The sequence below is a fragment of the Somniosus microcephalus genome, chromosome 3 (genome assembly GCF_052327205.1).
Source record: "Somniosus microcephalus isolate GS21.2 chromosome 3, FLI_Smic_1.0, whole genome shotgun sequence".
NCBI classification, from domain to species: Eukaryota; Metazoa; Chordata; class Chondrichthyes; order Squaliformes; family Somniosidae; genus Somniosus; species Somniosus microcephalus.
In genome coordinates this window covers 366,745,169-366,764,391 of record NC_140989.1, presented here as the reverse complement: position 1 = coordinate 366,764,391, position 19,223 = coordinate 366,745,169, and the positions used below count along the sequence as shown (strand labels likewise).

Below are 19,223 nucleotides of genomic sequence, written 5' to 3'. Positions count from 1 at the left end.
AATTCTCCCTGATGCCCTGATATTTTCCACAAGCTGTGAGGAAGTGCATCTCTGTCTCCACCACTCCCTGACTGCAGTGAGAGCATATCCTGTCCTCTCTTGGCAGCCTGGTCTGCCTGTGTCTGCCTTTTTCGATCCCTCCCACCCTACACCCCTCCCCATCACTGTAACCCCCTCCCACCCTACACCCCTCCCTATCACTGTAACCCCCTCCCACCCTACACCCCTCCCTATCTCTGTAACCCCCTCCCACCCTACACCCCTCCCTATCACTGTAACCCCCTCCCACCCTACACCCCTCCCTCTCTCTGTAACCCCCTCCCACCCTACACCCCTCCCTCTCTCTGTAACCCCCTCCCACCCTACACCCCTCCCTATCACTGTAACCCCCTCCCACCCTACACCCCTCCCTATCACTGTAACCCCCTCCCTATCTCTATAACCCCCTCCCACCCTACACCCCTCCCTATCACTGTAACCCCCTCCCACCCTACACCCCTCCCTATCTCTGTAAGCCCCTCCCACCCTACACCCCTCCCTATCACTGTTACCCCCTCCCACCCTACACCCCTCCCTATCACTGTAACCCCCTCCCACCCTACACCCCTCCCTATCTCTGTAACCCCCTCCCACCCTACACCACTCCCTATCACTGTAACCCCCTCCCTATCTCTATAACCCCCTCCCACCCTACACCCCTCCCTATCACTGTAACCCCCTCCCACCCTACACCCCTCCCTATCACTGTAACCCCCTCCCGCCCTACACCCCTCCCTATCACTGTAACCCCCTCCCGCCCTACACCCCTCCCTATCTCTGTAACCCCCTCCCACCCTACACCCCTCCCTATCACTGTAACCCCCTCCCGCCCTACACCCCTCCCTATCACTGTAACCCCCTCCCACCCTACACCCCTCCCTATCACTGTAACCCCCTCCCACCCTACACCCCTCCCTATCTCTGTAACCCCCTCCCACCCTACACCCCTCCCTATCACTGTAACCCCCTCCCACCCTACACCCCTCCCTATCACTGTAACCCCCTCCCACCCTACACCCCTCCCTATCTCTGTAACCCCCTCCCACCCTACACCCCTCCCTATCACTGTAACCCCCTCCCTATCTCTATAACCCCCTCCCACCCTACACCCCTCCCTATCTCTGTAACCCCCTCCCACCCTACACCCCTCCCTATCTCTGTAACCCCCTCCCACCCTACACCCCTCCCTATCACTGTAACCCCCTCCCTATCTCTGTAACCCCCTCCCACCCTACACCCCTCCCTATCACTGTAACCCCCTCCCTATCTCTATAACCCCCTCCCACCCTACACCCCTCCCTATCTCTGTAACCCCCTCCCACCCTACACCCCTCCCTATCACTGTAACCCCCTCCCACCCTACACCCCTCCCTATCACTGTAACCCCCTCCCACCCTACACCCCTCCCTATTACTGTAACCCCCTCCCACCCTACACCCCTCCCTATCTCTGTAACCCCCTCCCACCCTACACCCCTCCCTCTCTCTGTAACCCCCTCCCACCCTACACCCCTCCCTATCTCTGTAAACCCCTCCCACCCTACACCCCTCCCTATCTCTGTAACCCCCTCCCACCCTACACCCCTCCCTATCACTGTAACCCCCTCCCACCCTACACCCCTCCCTATCTCTGTAACCCCCTCCCACCCTACACCCCTCCCTATCTCTGTAACCCCCTCCCACCCTACACCCCTCCCTATCACTGTAACCCCCTCCCTATCTCTATAACCCCCTCCCACCCGACACCCCTCCCTATCTCTGTAACCCCCTCCCACCCTACACCCCTCCCCATCACTGTAACCCCCTCCCACCCTACACCCCTCCCTATCTCTGTAACCCCCTCCCACCCTACACCCCTCCCCATCACTGTAACCCCCTCCCACCCTACACCCCTCCCTATCACTGTAACCCCCTCCCACCCTACACCCCTCCCTATCACTGTAACCCCCTCCCACCCTACACCCCTCCCTATCACTGTAACCCCCTCCCACCCTACACCCCTCCCTATCTCTGTAACCCCCTCCCACCCTACACCCCTCCCTATCACTGTAACCCCCTCCCACCCTACACCCCTCCCTATCACTGTAACCCCCTCCCACCCTACACCCCTCCCTATCTCTGTAACCCCCTCCCACCCTACACCCCTCCCTATCACTGTAACCCCCCTCCCACCCTACACCCCTCCCCATCACTGTAACCCCTTCCCGCCCTACACCCCTCCCTATCACTGTAACCCCCTCCCACTCTACACCCCTCCCTATCTCTGTAACACCCTCCTGCCCTACACCCCTCCCTATCTCTGTAACCCCCTCCCGCTCTACACCCCTCCCTATCACTGTAACCCCCTCCCGCCCTACACCCCTCCCTATCACTGTAACCCCCTCCCACCCTACACCCCTCCCTATCTCTGTAACCCCCTCCCGCCCTACACCCCTCCCTATCACTGTAACCCCCCTCCCACCCTACACCCCTCCCCATCACTGTAACCCCCTCCCGCCCTACACCCCTCCCTATCACTGTAACCCCCTCCCACCCTACACCCCTCCCTATCTCTGTAACCCCCTCCCGCCCTACACCCCTCCCTATCACTGTAACCCCCTCCAGCTCTACACCCCTCCCTATCACTAACCTCCTCCCACCCTACACCCCTCCCCATCACTGTAACCCCCTTCCAGCCCTACACCCCTCCCTATCTCTGTAAGCCCCTCCCACCCTACACCCCTCCCTATCACTGTAATCCCCTCCCACCCTACACCCCTCCCTATCACTGTAACCCCCGCCCACCCTACACCCCTCCCCATCACTGTAACCCCCCTCCCACCCTACACCCCTCCCTATCACTGTAATCCCCTCCCACCCTACACCCCTCCCTATCTCTGTAACCTCCTCCAGCTCTACAACCCTCCGAGATCTCAGCGCTCCTCCAATTCTGGCCCCTTGCACATCCCTGATTTTAATCGCTCCACCATTGGCGGCCGTGCCTTCAGCTGCCTGGGCCCCAAGCTCTGGAATTCCCTCCCTAAACCTCTCCGCTTCTCTCTCCTCCTTTAAGACGCTCTTTAAAACCGACCTCTTTGACCAAGCTTTTGGTCACCTGTCCTAATATCTCCTTATGTGGCTCAGTGTCAAATTTTGTTTGATAATCGCTCCTGTGAAGCGCCTTGGGATGTTTTACGACGTTAAAGGCGCTATATAAATGCAAGTTCCTGTTGTAAACAGCTTTGGGACATTTGAGATGTGATAAGGTGCTACATAAACACAAATTCTTTCTTGCCAAAGCGAGAGTTGGATTTAATTCTAGATTTTGGAGACTCTGTGCCAGAAACAACAATCTTCACGTATCTAAGTCTTGATATATTTATGTCTTTGCTTGAACTTGAATATGCAAAGTTGGAAATATTTCCTGTCAGGACAAGATTTCTGCCACAACTGTTGCTGATGCGGTGTGATACACATTTTTTCATCCCTACCCAATGGTCACAGCTGAATGCAAACTCCTTAAGGTATAGCTGAAGAAAGTACTGATTAACTAAATATAAGAGAGTCACCAATAAATCCAATCGGGAATTCAGGAGAAACTTCTTTACCCAGAGAATGTGGAACTTGTGTGGAGCATAAACACTGGCGTGGACCTGTTGGGTCGAATGGCCTGTTTCTGCGCTGTAATTTTTATTTAATTCTGTGTAAAATAAACTCTCTGACCTTGTTGAACATCCGAGTGTTGCTGCAAATTGTTCTTTCTGGTTAACAAGTTTTTACAAGCACAGCAACCCTGTTCTTTAAGAGTGGGAGTCTGGGTGGTGCAGTGGGTCGATAACAAACGTTCATCTCTAGGACGATAGCAAAATACTGCAGATGTTGGAAATCCGAAATAACAACAGAAAATGCTGGAAAAACTCAGCAGGTCAGGCAACATCCGTGGAGAGAAATCTGAGTTGACGTTTCGGGTTTGACCCTTCTTCAAAACTGGAGAGAAAAGGAACTAGATCGAAGGCAGGGCTGCGATCGGACAAAAGAATAAAAGAACCAAAAGAAGTAAAAGAGATTAGAAGCTAGACGAGATGGTGATAGGCTGGGATTAGGTGTAAAGTGTACTGGCAGGGCAAAAGATAGCTGCTAGGACTTGAGTTCAAATCCAGCTCCAGACGACAGGGATTGAAAGTCTCTTCCTTGTTCACTCGCTCCTGTATGGAATGACTTGGGGGCCGTCAAAATCCAGCTCAGCAAAAGGGGAAAAAAAAACTATCCTTAATTCAGCCCTAAATTGTCAATCTCATTCAGGTGGGTCACACAACAGCGAATAGAGGACGTGTAAAAAGTTGCACTGGTGCAGTAACGGGATGTTCTTCTGAAATTGGGCCAGGGATGTGTTACTGGGGCAGTTAAAGAGAGCTTTATTCTTCATCTACTGGTGCTATAGCTGCACATGGACCATGTACAGCAGGCACCTCAAAGCACTGGAGAGGTACCACCAACGCTGCCTCCGCAAGATCCTGCAAATCCATTGGCAGGATAGGCACGCCAACGTCAAGTGTTCTTGCTCAGGCCAACATCCCCAGCATCGAAGCTTTGACCACGCTCGATCAGCTCCGATGGACGGGTCACATTGTCCGCATGCCCGATACGAGACTCCCGAAACAAGCGCTCTACTCGGAGCTCCGGCACAGCAAGAGAGCCCCAGGTGGGCAGAGGAAATGCTTCAAGGACACCCTCAAAGCCTCCTTGAAAAAGTGTAACATCCCCACCGACACCTGGGAATCCCTGGCCCAAGACCGCACAAAGTGGAGGAGAAGCATCCGGGAAGGCGCCAAACACCTCGAGTCTCTTCGCCGGGAGCAAGCGGAAGCCAAGTGCGGGCAGCGCAAGGCGCGCACGTCAACCCAAGACCCCACTCACCCACCCCTTCAACCACCGTCTGCCCCCACCTGTGACAGAGACTGTAGGTCTCGCATTGGACTCATCAGTCACCTGAGAACTCATTTTTAATGTGGAAGCAAGTCATCCTCGGTTCTGAGGGACTGCCTAAGAGAGAGACCTTCACTTGTGAATGCTCAATGCTGGCACTGAATGTCTAAGGTGGAACATATGTCACAGCAACAGCATCCCTCTGCTTCATGTGGGAAAATTCAAAGTGCCTAGAAAAAAAGGGTTCATTTCTAGAGGGAAAGAATTGAGAAGCAGAGAAGTTATATTAAACTTGTACCAAACCTTGGTTTGACCACACTGGGAGCACTGTGCACAGTCCTGGTCTCCATATTATAAAAAGGATATAGAGGCACTGGAGAAGGTGCAAAAAAGATTTACGAGAATGATACCCAGAACTGAGAGGTTATAATTATCAAGAAATTTTGAACAGTCTGGGGCTTTTTTCTCTAGAAAAGAGAAGGCTGAGGGGTGACCCGATAGAGGTCTTTAAAATTATGAAAGGGTTTGATAAGGTAGACGTAGAGAAGATGCTTCCACATATGGGGGGAGTCCAAAACATGGGGCCATAAATATAAGATAGTCACTAATAAATCCAATGGGGAATTCAGGAGAAACTTCTTTACCCAGAGAGTGGTGAGAATGTGGAACTCGCTACCACAGGGAGTGGTTGAGGCTTCTTCTTCTTATCGTGTCCACGGACAGTCTATACATAGCCCAGCCAGAACTGGACACATTTTTGCACCTTGTTGTTGGATTCGGCAAGATCTGCAACAGTGCAGGGTTCCTCTAACGATGGGCATTGCAGGAGATGTTGCATAGTCTGTGCCTCAGTTCCACATTCACAAGTTGTCGGGCTGGTTGAATATCCCCATTTGCTTAGTGACACCTTTGAGCAACCTACACCGGTCCTAAGTCTGTTAAGGCACTTCCAGATTGCCCAGTTGCAATTAGCTCCTGGGGGAAGGCTTTGATCAGGTAAAATTTCCATCGCTGGGGGTTGTTCAAGACTGGCGAGCCGGTCTTTCCACAAGGCGATGCGGGCTTCAGATGAGGTTGATTGTAATGGAACAACACTGTTCATGAGGCGAATAGTATAGATGTATTGAAGGGGAAGCTAGATAAACACACGAGGGAGAAGGGAATAGGATATTTTGATGGGGTGAGATGAAGAGGGGTGGGAGGAAGCTGGTGTTGAGCATAAACACCGGCACGGACCAGTTGGGCCGAATGGCCTGTTTCTTTGCTGTAAATTCTATGTCATTCAATGTAAAAGAATTAATTAAAGAAATAAAAAAGTCTTGTTTAGTTCTAGAATGATTTGTGATGTTTTCATTCTTTGCTAGGGGCCTGAAGGACCTCAGGGGCAGCCTGGACCGCCAGTGAGTAGATCTTTTAATTTAACTTTGTAGAAGTGTTCAATGCTATATTAATCTTTTTTTAACCCGTTTTATATTGAAATGAATAGCTGCAATAAACCTCGCCGTTTCATTCTAGGGTCCTCCCGGTGCTCCTGGCCCAACGGTAAGCACTATTCAACTCTATTTCCTCTTTTAGCTGTTAGAGTCACAACGCTGTCTCAATTTAAACTTGCAACTTGAAAGCCTGTGTTCACGCTTCAAAAAAATAATCAATATTCTCCTCAATGTGAAGGCCGGTTAAAATGCCACTTCATGGCTGATCGCCGATTTTAACCGTAGGCAACCATTACCAATTATCTTCTTCTTCTTAGGCAGTCCCTCAGGAACTGAGGATGACTTGCTTCCACATTAAAAATGAGTTCTCGGGTGACTGATGAGTCCAATGCGGGGCCTACAGTCTCTGTCACAGGTGGGGCAGACGGTGGTTGAAGGGGCGGGTGGGTGGGGGGCTTGGGTTGACGTGCGCTCCTTGCGCTGCCTGCGCTTGGCTTCCGCTTGCTCCAGGCGAAGAGACTCGAGGTGTTCGGCGCCTTCCCGGATGCTTCTCCTCCACTTTGTGCGGTCTTGGGCCAGGGATTCCCAGGTGTCGGTGAGGATGTTACACTTTTTCAAGGAGGCTTTGAGGGTGTCCTTGAAGCGTTTCCTCTGCCCACCTGGGGCTCTCTTGCCGTGCCGGAGCTCCGAGTAGAGCGCTTGTTTTGGGAGTCTCGTATCGAGCATGCGGACAATGTGGCCCATCCCTTATAGCCCACGAGGGAAACAGCCAACGTATTTTCCAGTCACATTTTCGTCCACATTCCTGGATGATTGACTGAAATCCTACAGTGACAAAGTCTTTGAGGAGTCGCAGGTGTAGCTTTGAACGTGAACTAACTTGTCAGCTCGAGGTATTTTCAAGGAGCATCGCACTCATACATTCAGATCGCTCAACCTGCAGTTTTGAATAAAACCCCTATGTTTAGATGCTGAGGGGCTGTTTCCCCCCTCGGCCTGGGGAGTCTAGAACCAGGGGTCACAGTCCCAGGATAAAGGGGTCGGCCATTTAGGACTGAGATGGGGAGAAATGTCTTCACTCAGAGGGTGGTGGTGCTCAGTCGATGATTATATTCAAGACTGAGAATTGTGGGCACTAAAGGAAGGGCTGTACTGAGGGAGCGCTGCACTGTCGGAGGGGCAGTACTGAGGGAGCGCTGCACTGTCGGAGGGGCAGTACTGAGGGAGCGCTGCACTGTCGGAGGGGCAGTACTGAGGGAGCGCTGCACTGTCGGAGGGGCAGTACTGAGGGAGCGCTGCACTGTCGGAGGGGCAGTACTGAGGGAGCGCTGCACTGTCGGAGGGGCAGTACTGAGGGAGCGCTGCACTGTCGGAGGGGCAGTACTGAGGGAGCTCTGCACTGTCGGAGGGGCAGTACTGAGGGAGCGCTGCACTGTCGGAGGGGCCGTACTGAGGGAGCGCTGCACTGTCGGAGGGGCAGTACTGAGGGAGCGCTGCACTGTCAAAGGGGCAGTACTGAGGGAGCGCTGCACTGTCGGAGGGGCAGTACTGAGGGAGCGCTGCACTGTCGGAGGGGCAGTACTGAGGGAGCGCTGCACTGTCGGAGGGGCAGTACTGAGGGTACGCCGCACTGTCGGAGGGGCAGTACTGAGGGAGTGCTGCACTGTCGGAGGGGCAGTACTGAGGGAGCGCTGCACTGTCGGAGGGGCAGTACTGAGGGAGCGCTGCACTGTCGGAGGGGCAGTACTGAGGGAGTGCTGCACTGTCGGAGGGGCAGTACTGAGGGAGTGCTGCACTGTCGGAGGGGCAGTACTGAGGGAGCGCTGCACTGTCGGAGGGGCAGTACTGAGGGAGCGCTACTCTGTCGGAGGTGCCGCCTTTTGGATGAGACGTTAAACCGAGGTCCCGTCTGCTTGCTCAGGTAGTCGTAAAATATCCCACGGCACTATTTCAAAGAAGAGCAGGAGAGTTCTCCCCGGTGTCCTGGGGCCAATATTTATCCCTCAACCAACATCACTAAAACAGATGATCTGGTCATTACAGTATCACATTGCTGTTTGTGGGAGCTTGCTGTGCGCAAATTGGCTGCTGCATTTCCCACAATACAGCAGTGACTACACTTCAAAGGCAATTCATTGGCTGTAAAGCATTTTGGGCCGTCATGAGGTTGTGAAAGGCGCTTTATAAACAAGTTATGGACACTAATGGAATCGAGGGATATGGAGATCGGGCGGGAAAGTGGAGTTGAGGTCGAAGATCAGCCATGATCTTATTGAATGGCGGAGCAGGCTCGAGGAGCCGCATGGCCGACTCCTGCCAATATTTCTTATGTTCTGACACTGAACAATTCAAAGGTTGTTTTTCTTTTAGCAGTATACTCATATTATGTCCAAACAAAGAACAATGATGTTTCAAATCCAAAAGGCAAGAAGCCTGCACCAAATACAAGTTCTCCTACAATCCAGTTGAATATACCAAACGGCGCTGATAGTTGGACACAAGTTCTCAGTCAGGAAGGATTGGCCTGTGGGACTGTTTGGGGCAGTCGGTCAGACAGTGGCTTTCACTTCTGGCAGCTGGGTTACAATCCAGCTTCAAACACATGGGATGGAAGTGCCCGCCCTCTGCTGGCTGTAAGAGACCGACATAAAAGGGGTACGGACAGTGTCACCGTGGGCCTGGGTCTACCGACTAAAACTGCCCTCATTTTCAAATAAATTGCCAAACTCACTCAGAGAGCTACAGAAAGGCTGGAGTAGGTCGTGGGAAATTACATAGAATTACATCGAACGTACACAACAGAAAAACAGGCCATTTGGCCCGACTGGTCTGTGCCGGTGTTTATGCTCCACACCAGCCTCCTCCCACCCCTCTTCCTCTCACCCCATCAACATATCCTTCTATTCCTTTCTCCCTCGTGTGTTTATCCAGCTTCCCCTTGAATCCATCTCTGCTATTCGCCTCAACCACTCCCTGTGGTAGCGAGTTCCACATTCTCACCACTCTCTGGGTAAAGAAGTTTCTCCTGTTGGATTTATTAGTGACTATCTTATATTGAGGCTGACCCCCATTGTTAAGGCAGAGGAGGTGGGACTTCACTCTTACTCTAAGTCTGGTATACCTGGCCTGCAACTGCTTGATGTTGACACTGGCGGGGGGGGAAATTCAGTTGTTTGCGCCTCCCGTTAGCGCCTTAAGAGGGCGCTAATGGGGCACAAAGCAACTAGCGCCCGGGCGCGGCGATGTTTGTGCCGCTCGCGAAATTAACTAGACATTTTGCGGCGGCGCTAAACACTACCGCCACGATCTCCTGCGCCGGCAGATTGTGACGTCAGTCGAGTGCGCAACGCCCCGTTAGCGCCCCGGACCGGATATTGAGTGGCGTCCCCTGCCTTACCGCCTGCCGCTAGCAACGACAGGTTGAGGGGAGCGTTATGCTGTCAGAAAGGGACTGGGGGAGCGCTATTTAAAGGCGACCGCTTCCTGCCTTTTTTTGTCGGTGACATTTTTGCACCACGCATTCTGAGAGAGAGAGAGAGAGACTTCTGGAGAGATTCAACGCTGTGTGAAGGAGTTTTGGGTACTGAGCAGCACTTTGCAGGTTGATTTTGATTTGCCCTTCCTTGCTTCAATTTAGAAGAGACTATGGGGGCTGCAGTCTGAGCTCTTTCCCTGGGCCTCCATTGTTCTTTCCAGCAGATTTGATGTACAGGTCTCTCCAGGCCGAGATTCAAGGCTGCAATGAGCAGGGTGTGGATGGAGAGCAAGATCGACCCTCACCTTTAAGAACTGGCCGGCGCCAGTGTGTCTGTGTTCCATTGCTGACTGACATCACATGAACTTCACCAGCGCTCTGAGGTAGCGCCTCGCTCCTCGCTCCTCGGCCTTTGCACCTTAAGAGAGGTGTGTAGCACCTGATTTAGCGCTCCAATCACCTCCAGGGGCGATAGAAGCCAAGTTTGCAGTCGGAGGCGATAATTAGCGCCAGGCGCTAAACTTTACGCCCGGCCGATAATTGTGCCCCAAATGGGGCGACGAATTTCTCCCCCCGGATGTTTGAGATGGAATGTGTTCCACTCCACAGAACTAACACCCATCAATCTTGTTGAGCAGAAAATGCATCAAACGGATACTCTTTACTGACAGTTTCTTCTGCTTTCTTTGTCACTTACTATTTGTTGTGTAGAGGCACATGGACATCAATGCAGCTATTCAAGCCCTGATTGCATCGAATGAAGCCCTCCAGTTTGAGGTAATCATTTTACTTCGTCTTTCTCTTCGATAAAGCATCTTCATACTTACAACGACAGCACCTTGCATTTATGTAGCGCCTTTAATACATCGCGTTTCACAGGAGCGGTTATCAGACAAAATTGGATACTGAGCCACATCAAGAGATATTAGGACAGGTGATCTAAAACTTGGTCAGAGAGGTAGTGGTGAACCCGTGGAATTCTCTACCACACAAGGCAGTTGAAACCAATTCATTAAATATATTCAAGAAGGAGTTAGATATATTTCTTAAGGCTAAAGGGAATCAAGGGATATGGGGAGAAAGCAGGAACCGGGTACTGGGTTTGGATGATCAGCCATGATCGCATTGAATGACAGAACCGGCTCGAGGGGCCAAATGGCCTACTCCTGCTCCTATCCTTTATGTTTCTATGTGGGCTTTAAGCAGGAGAGAGAGAGGCGGAGAGGTTCAGGGAGAGAATTCCAGAGCTTAGGGGCCAGGCAGCTGAAGGCACGGGTCGCTGGGTCAAAATCCTGGAACTCCCTCCCTAACAGCACTGTGGGAGCACCTTCACCACACGGACTGCAGCGGTTCAAGAAGGCCGCTCACCACCACCTTCTCGAGGGGCAACTAGGGATGGGCAATAAATGCTGGCCTTGTCAGCGACGCCCACATCCCAGGAACAAATTAAAAAAAACTATACTTTATCTTTAACCAATTATTAGTGAGCTATACTTTATCATTATATTAGCAAACAGAGGATTTTTATCCAAAGGAGTTAATCAATTCATTACAAACACTCTACAATGGAATGGCAACTCCTTTATGATTTCTTTCAGCATGTCAGTACAAAATGGCTTCTTTCTTCCTCAGCTTGATTAAAAGCACAAGCAAAGTTGTCGTACAAACCATTAGAAGGATAAACAATAATTTGTAAAACTATAAGGTGGGGTCGATCTCAGCCTTCAGCGTGTTTCGGGCAGGATGCGAGACGAGGCCTAAGTTTCAGGCTCTTGTTATTTTTAGCTCCCAGGGCTCATTGCGCTGTTCCACTGGCCGGCCGGGATGGGTCTGAAGAGGGTGCAGAGCGGCTGCCGGTCAACAAAGATTGGGCGGCCCTTAGCTACCCACCGCCTTCCTGGTAATGGGAGAGGGGTTTCGAGGGGGTCTTTCATGAGGGAAGGGGGGATTCTGGGGAGGGGAGGCCGCGATTTCCCTTTTGAGGGGGCTTCTGCTCCTCCCACCCCAATAAAGAAAAGATTTAAACTTACCAGCAGCAGCCTCCAGGCCAGCTGCCAGCCTGCTCCATAGAATCACAGAATGATACAGCCCAGAAGGAGGCCATTCGGCCCATCGTGCCTCTGCTGGCTCTTTGAAAAAGCTCTCCAATTAGTCCCGCTCCCTGTTCTTTCTCTGTGGCCCTGCACATTTCTCCCCTTCCGGTATTTATCCAATTCCCTTTTGAGAGTTACTATTGAATCTGCTTCCACCGCCCTTTCAGGCCGCGCATTCCAGATCACAACAACTCGCTGCGTAAATATTTTTGCCTTATCTTGCCTTTGGTTCTTTTGCCAATTCCCTTAAATCTGTGTCCTCTGGAGTCAGTTTGATAATTCTGTTTTATGAAGTGCAGTCCAGTGGTACTCTGTAAAGCAATGGTTCGCTTTCAGATCATAACCTCGGCCCCTATCGTATTTTTATATATTTTTTATCCACACCTTTGGTTTGTGCCTTTTCCCTTTTTTTCTCTCTCCCACATGGCAGCTGTCTCTCACTCTGCCAGCGCATTTCACACTTCATCTAGAGCCATCCTTTGTCTCTTTACCTGGCCTATTACCATCTCGTCTCGCCTTGAATATCTCTTAATGTCTCTCCTTTCATCCCCTCCCCCATTTCCCAGCCCCCAAACTGCCTTTTAATCTGTTTCATTTCCTGCTTTTTTCTCAGTCCTGACGAAGGGTTTCGAGCTGAAACGTTAGCTCTGTTTCTCTCTCCGCGGATGTTGCCTGGCCTGCTGAGTTTTTCCAGCGTGTTCTGTTGTTAGTTCGCTTCTCTGAGTCTGGTTTACAACTGATACACAGTTGTACCTCCAGAATAGTCAATGCAAAATGAAAACACCTCCAATGAGAAAGAGAAGGAAAGAAAGAAGGAAAGAGAGAGAGAAACAGACTGACATATTTATACAGCACCTTTCACGACAGTAGTTTAGTCACTGTTGTAATGCAGGAAACGCAGCAGCCAATTTGCGCACACCAAGCTCCCACAATCAGCAATGAGATCATGAGCAGATAAACTTTTTTTAGTGATGTTGGTTGAGGGATAAATATTGGCCAGGACACCAGAGAGAACTCCTCTGCTCTTCTTCGAAATAGTGCCGTGGGATCTTTTGCGTCCACATGAGAGAGCAGACAGGGCCTCGATTTAACCTCTCATCCGAAAAACAGCACCTCCGACAGTGCAGCGCTCCCTCAGTACTGCCCCCCCGACAGTGCAGCTCTCCCTCAGTACTGCCCCTCCGACAGTGCAGCGCTCCCTCAGTACTGCCCCCCCGACAGTGCAGCTCTCCCTCAGTACTGCCCCTCCGACAGTGCAGCGCTCCCTCAGTACTGCCCCCCGACAGTGCGGGGCTCCCTCAGTACTGCCCCTCCGACAGTGCAGCACTCCCTCAGTACTGCCCCTCCGACAGTGCAGCGCTCCCTCAGTACTGCCACACCAACAGTACAGCACTCCCTCAGTACTGCCCCTCCGACAATGCAGCGCTGCCTCTGTACCGCCCCTCCAACAGTGCAGTGCTCCCTCACTACTGCCCCTCCGACAGTGCAGCGCTCCCTCAGTACTGCCCCTCCGACAATGCGGCACTCCCTCAGTACTGCCCCCCCGACAGTGCAGCGCTCCCTCAGTACTGCCCCTCTGACAGTGCAGCGCTCCCTCAGTACTGCCCCTCCAACAGTGCAGCGCTCCCTCAGTACTGCCCCTCCGACAGTGCAGCGCTCCCTCAGAACTGCCCCTCTGACAGTGCAGTGCTCCCTCAGTACTGCCCCTCTGACAGTGCAGCACCCCCTCAGTACTGCCCCTCCGACAGTGCAGCGCTCCCTCAGTACTGCCCTTCCAACAGTGCAGCGCTCCCTCAGTACTGCCCCTCCGACAGTGCAGCTCTCCCTCAGTACTGCCCCTCCGACAGTGCAGCGCTCCCTCAGTACTGCCCCTCCAACAGTGCAGCGCTCCCTCAGTACTGCCCCTCCGACAGTGCAGCGCTCCCTCAGTACTGCCCCTCCGACAGTGCAGTGCTGCCTCGGCACTGCCCCTCCGACAGTGCAGTGCTCCCTCACTACTGCCCCTCCGACAGTGCAGCGCTCCCTCAGTACTGCCCCTCCGACAGTGCAGCGCTCCCTCAGTACTGCCCCTCCGACAGTGCGGCACTCCCTCAGTACTGCCACCCCGACAGTGCAGCACTCCCTCAGTACTGCCCCTCCGACAGTGCAGCGCTCCCTCAGTACTGCCCCTCCGACAGTGCAGCGCTCCCTCAGTACTGCCCCTCCGACAGTGCAGCGCTCCCTCAGTACTGCCCCTCCGACAGTGCAGCGCTCCCTCAGTACTGCCCCTCCGACAGTGCAGCGCTCCCTCAGTACTGCCCCTCCGACAGTGCAGCGCTCCCTCAGTACTGCCCCTCGGACAGTGCAGCGCTCCCTCAGTACTGCCCCTCCGACAGTGCAGTGCTCCCTCAGTACTGCCCCTCCGACAGTGCCGCGCTCCCTCAGTGCTGCCCCTCCGACAGTGCAGCGCTCCCTCAGTACTGCCCCTCCGACAGTGCAGCGCTCCCTCAGTACTGCCCCTCCGACAGTGCAGCGCTCCCTCAGTACTGCCCCTCCGACAGTGCAGCGCTCCCTCAGTACTGCCCCTCCAACAGTGCAGCGCTCCCTCAGTACTGCCCCTCGGACAGTGCAGCGCTCCCTCAGTACTGCCCCTCCGACAGTGCAGTGCTCCCTCAGTACTGCCCCTCCGACAGTGCCGCGCTCCCTCAGTACTGCCCCTCCGACAGTGCAGCGCTCCCTCAGTACTGCCCCTCCGACAATGCGGCACTCCCTCAGTACTGCCACTCCGACAGTGCAGCACTCCCTCAGTACTGCCCCTCCGACAGTGCAGCGCTCTCTCAGTACTGCCCCTCCGACAGTGCAGTGCTCCCTCAGTACTGCCCCTCTGACAGTGCAGTGCTCCCTCAGCACTGCCCCTCCAACAGTGCAGCGCTCCCTCAGTACTGCCCCTCCGACAGTGCAGCACTCCCTCAGTACTGCCCCTCCGACAGTGCAGCGCTCCCTCAGTACTGCCCCTCCGACAGTGCAGCGCTCCCTCAGTACTGCCCCTCCGACAGTGCAGCGCTCCCTCAGTACTGCCCCTCCGACAGTGCAGCGCTCCCTCAGTACTGCCCCTCCGACAGTGCAGCGCTCCCTCAGTACTGCCCTCCGACAGTGCAGCGCTCCCTCAGTACTGCCCCTCCGACAGTGCAGCGCTCCCTCAGTACTGCCCCTCCGACAGTGCAGCGCTCCCTCAGTACTGACCCTCCGACAGTGCAGCGCTCCCTCAGTACTGCCCCTCCGACAGTGCAGCGCTCCCTCAGTACTGCCCCTCCGACAGTGCAGCGCTCCCTCAGCTCTGCACTGGAGTGTCAGTCTAGATTTTTGTGTTGAAGTCTCTGGAGTGGGACTTGAACCCATGACCTTCCGACTTAGAGGCGAGAGTGCTGCCCACTGAGCCACAGCTGACACCTAAAGTGAACTAACAGGCCTATGGCCAGAGTTAGAGATGGTCTGTGCAATAAAAATGAATAGGAAACATTCTTGTCGGCTTTGCTATTAGCCCGTTGCCTTGAGTATAAATAGATCTAATCAAATAATTAATTTTCTTTCTCTTTTTCCCCCTTTTATTATTACTTTTGTACTGTTTCTATGTGAATACCCATTCTGTTTTGTATTGGGGAATCATTTTAACATGAAGATGGCTATAAATTCAAATATAATAAAATTAATATTGCAATGATTGCATGCATATTACTTGAACAATATATTGGCCACTTAAACTGCTTCATACTTTGTTCACGTTTGATTGGTTATATCGCCATGCTTGTAAATGCATACTGAATCTCTAAATGACGTGTATAATTTGTTTTATTTTAACACTTGCAAGGAGGCAATTTTAACGCAACTCGCTCCGCAGAAACCTGGCGGGCAGGCGGTTAAAATCGCCCCGGACTCTCACCTGCCCGAGAGCCGCCGTGATCGCAACACCTGCAATTTTAATCTGCTCTCCCGAGCAGGCAGCAAGGACACACACCCGAGGCCAACGGGGTCCTTCTTTACATGTGCATGTTGCGGCCCGATGACATAATGAGACCCGCCTGTAATTTCAACTCAGGCCTGAGATGGAGAATCCACCTGGAATTGAAACGGGTCCAAATGTGCTTCGACCCATGTGCTCCTGACGCATTTCCTATAACATTGGCTTTGCTCATTGCTTTCCACTTGTTCTCAATTGTCTCACGCCATGATTAACACTTTCTTTAGAACTACCAGAATACTGAAATACCCTTCATAGAACAAGGTGTAGAGATATTCAAAACTCTGCACCATCTCAGCAGTCTGATGCACAGTATCAAGAACCCACTGGGAACCAAGGAACATCCTGCTCGTATTTGTCGGGACTTGCTGAACTGTGAACATAAACTATCTAATGGTGAGTGCCGCTCAGTGCATTTGCAGTTTGTTTTGACAGCACCAATTGCTCAATGCAGATTGCTAATGCAAATTCTTTTCAATCCTGGCAGACAAGTACTGGATCGACCCCAACCTGGGCTGCCCTACGGATACGATCGAAGTGTTCTGCAATTTTAGCGCTGGTGGCCAAACTTGTTTACACCCTGTCAGTACATCTAAGGTAATGAGAGACTTCAGTTATGTGTAGAGACTGGAGAAGCTGGGGCTGTTCTCCTTAGAGCAGAGAAGGCTAAGAGGAGATTTAATAGAGGTGTTCAAAATCACGATGGGTTTTGCTAAGAGTAGGCAGGGAGAAACTGTTTCCAGTGACAGGAGGGTCGGTAACCAGAGGACGCAGGTTTAAGGTCATTGGTAAAAGATCCAATGGCGACAGTTTGTTTTACGCAGCGAGTTGTTATGATCTGGAATGCGCTGCCTGAAAGGGCGGTGGAAGCAGATTCAATAGTAACTTTCAAAAGGGAACTGGAGAAATACTTGGAAGGAGAAAAATTTGCAGAGTTATGGGGAAGAGCAGGGGGAGTGGGACTAATTGGAGCGCTCGACCAAAGAGCCGAATGGCACTGGCACGATGGGCTGAATGGCCTCCTCCTGTGCTGTTTGCCAGCGAAAGACACTGAAGCAAATAGTATAAATGGATTCAAGATACATGGGACTGAGCTCATTGAGAAATAAACATAGTAACATAGAAGATAGGAGCAGGAGTAGGCCATTCGGCCCCTCGAGCCTGCTCCGCCATTTAATGAGATCATGGCTGATCATCCAAATTCAGTACCCTGTCCCTGCTTTCTCCCCATATCCCTTGATCCCTTTAACCTTAAGAAATATATCTAACTCCTTCTTGAATATATTTAATGAATTGGCCGCCACTGCCTTCTGTGGTAGAGAATTCCACAGGTTCACCACTCTCTGGGTGAAGAAATTCCTCCTCATCTCTGTCCTAAATGGCTTACCCCTTATCCTTAGACTGTGACCCCTGGTTCCATCGGGAACATCCTTCCTGCATCTAGTCTGTCCAGTCCTGTTAGAATTTTATAAGTTTCGATGAGATCCCCTCTCATTCTTCTAAACTCCAGCGAGTATAAGCCCAATCGACCCAATCTCTCCTCATACGTCATTCCTGCCATCCCAGGTATCAGCCTGGTGAATCTTTGCTGCACTCCCTCCATGGCAAGAACATCCTTCCTCAGATAAGGCGACCAAAACTGCACACAATAGAATAGAAGGGGCAGGTTTATTTGGGAAGTACACACATGAGGGAGAAAGGAATAGAAGGATATGGTGATGGGGTGAGATGAAGAGGGGTGGGAGGAGGCTCCTGTGGAGCATGAACAGCACGGACCAGTTGGGCCGAATGGCCTGCTTCTGTGCTGTCCAGAGGACACTGGGTGGCAATCAGGTATAATCAGGTATGAAGATATTTGCCGATTTAGTTCCTCTCCCCAGCTCAGGTGCACTACAGTTTGCCTCAGTGCCCTAGGCTAGGGTGAAGATGAAGACAGCCAGGCTGACAATCCAATGTCCCTTGCTGAGACATGCTCACATCTAGATGTCTGATCAGGACAGAATAGGTCTCGGCTGCAATGCATTCCTCAGTCAAATAGCCTGCCAATACTCCCCTTTCTAGATTCACACACAGAATCTTACAGCACAGAAGGAGGCCATTCGTCCCATCGTGCCTGTGCCAGCTCTTTGGTCGAGCTCTCCAATTAGTCCCACTCCCCCTGCTCTTCCCCATAACTCTGCAAATGTTTCTCCTTCAAGTATTTCTCCAATTCCCTTTTGAAAGTTACTATTGAATCTGCTTCCACCGCCCTTTCAGGCAGCGCATTCCAAATCACAACAACTCGCTGCATAAAAATTAATGTGTCCTCATGTCGCCTCTGGTTCTTTTACCAATCACCTTAAATCTGTGTCATCTGGTCACCGGCCCTCCTGCCAGTGGACACAGTTTCTCCTTATTTACTTTATCAAATCCCTTCATGAAGTTTGAACACCTCCATCAAATCTCCTCTTAACCTTCTCTGCTACATAAGAACATAAGAAATAGGAGCAGGAGTAGGCCTTATGGCCCCTCGAGTCTGCTCCGCCATTCAATAAGATCATGGCTGATCTTCGACCTCAACTCCACTTTCCCGCCCGATCTCCATATCCCTTGATTCCCTTAGTATCCAAAAATCTATCGATCTCAGCCTTGAATATACTCAACGACTGAGCATCCACAGCCCTTTGGGGTCGAGAATTCCAAAGATTCACCACCCTCTGAGTGAAGAAATTTCTCATCTCAGTCCTAAATGGCCGACCCCTTATCCTGAGACTGTGACCCCTGGTTCTAGACCCTCCAGCCAGGGGAAACAACCTCTCAGCATCTACCCTGTCAATCCCCCTCAGAATCTTGTATGTTTCAATGAGATCACCTCTCATTCTTCTAAACTCCAGAGAGTATAGGCACAATCTACTTAATAAAGAGAAACATAGGAGCAGGAGTAGGCCATTCGGCCCTTCGAGCCTGCTCCGCCATTCAACGAGATCATGGCTGATCATCCAAACCCTAGCACCCAGTCCCTACACCGACAGCCATCCCACCCAAGCCCTATCCCCGTAACCCCACATATTTAATCCCCCCTAACACTAAGGGCCAATTTTTATCATGGCCAATCAACCTAACCCGCACATCTTTGGACTGTGGGAGGAAACCGGAGCACCCGGAGAAAACCCACGCAGACACGGGGAGAATGTGCAAACTCCACACAGACAGTCACCCGAGGCCGGATTTGAACCCGGGTTCCTGGCGCTGTGAGGCAACAGTGCTAACCACTATGCCACCGTGCTTCTCCAGACCCCAGCT

At 52.1% G+C, this 19,223-nt stretch overlaps 1 protein-coding gene across 1 annotated transcript in view; it reads left to right on the top strand.

Annotated features, from left to right (window-relative positions):
* The window catches only part of col24a1 (collagen type XXIV alpha 1), a 677,579-nt gene that overhangs the window by 649,161 nt on the left and 9,195 nt on the right, over positions 1–19,223 (top strand). Inside the window, exons 54-58 of the mRNA XM_085983549.1 lie at positions 6,308–6,343; positions 6,459–6,485; positions 10,563–10,628; positions 16,169–16,337; positions 16,429–16,538. Of these exons, the coding sequence (XP_085839675.1) occupies positions 6,308–6,343; positions 6,459–6,485; positions 10,563–10,628; positions 16,169–16,337; positions 16,429–16,538 (408 nt within the window). The remainder of the gene's footprint in view (positions 1–6,307; positions 6,344–6,458; positions 6,486–10,562; positions 10,629–16,168; positions 16,338–16,428; positions 16,539–19,223) is intronic.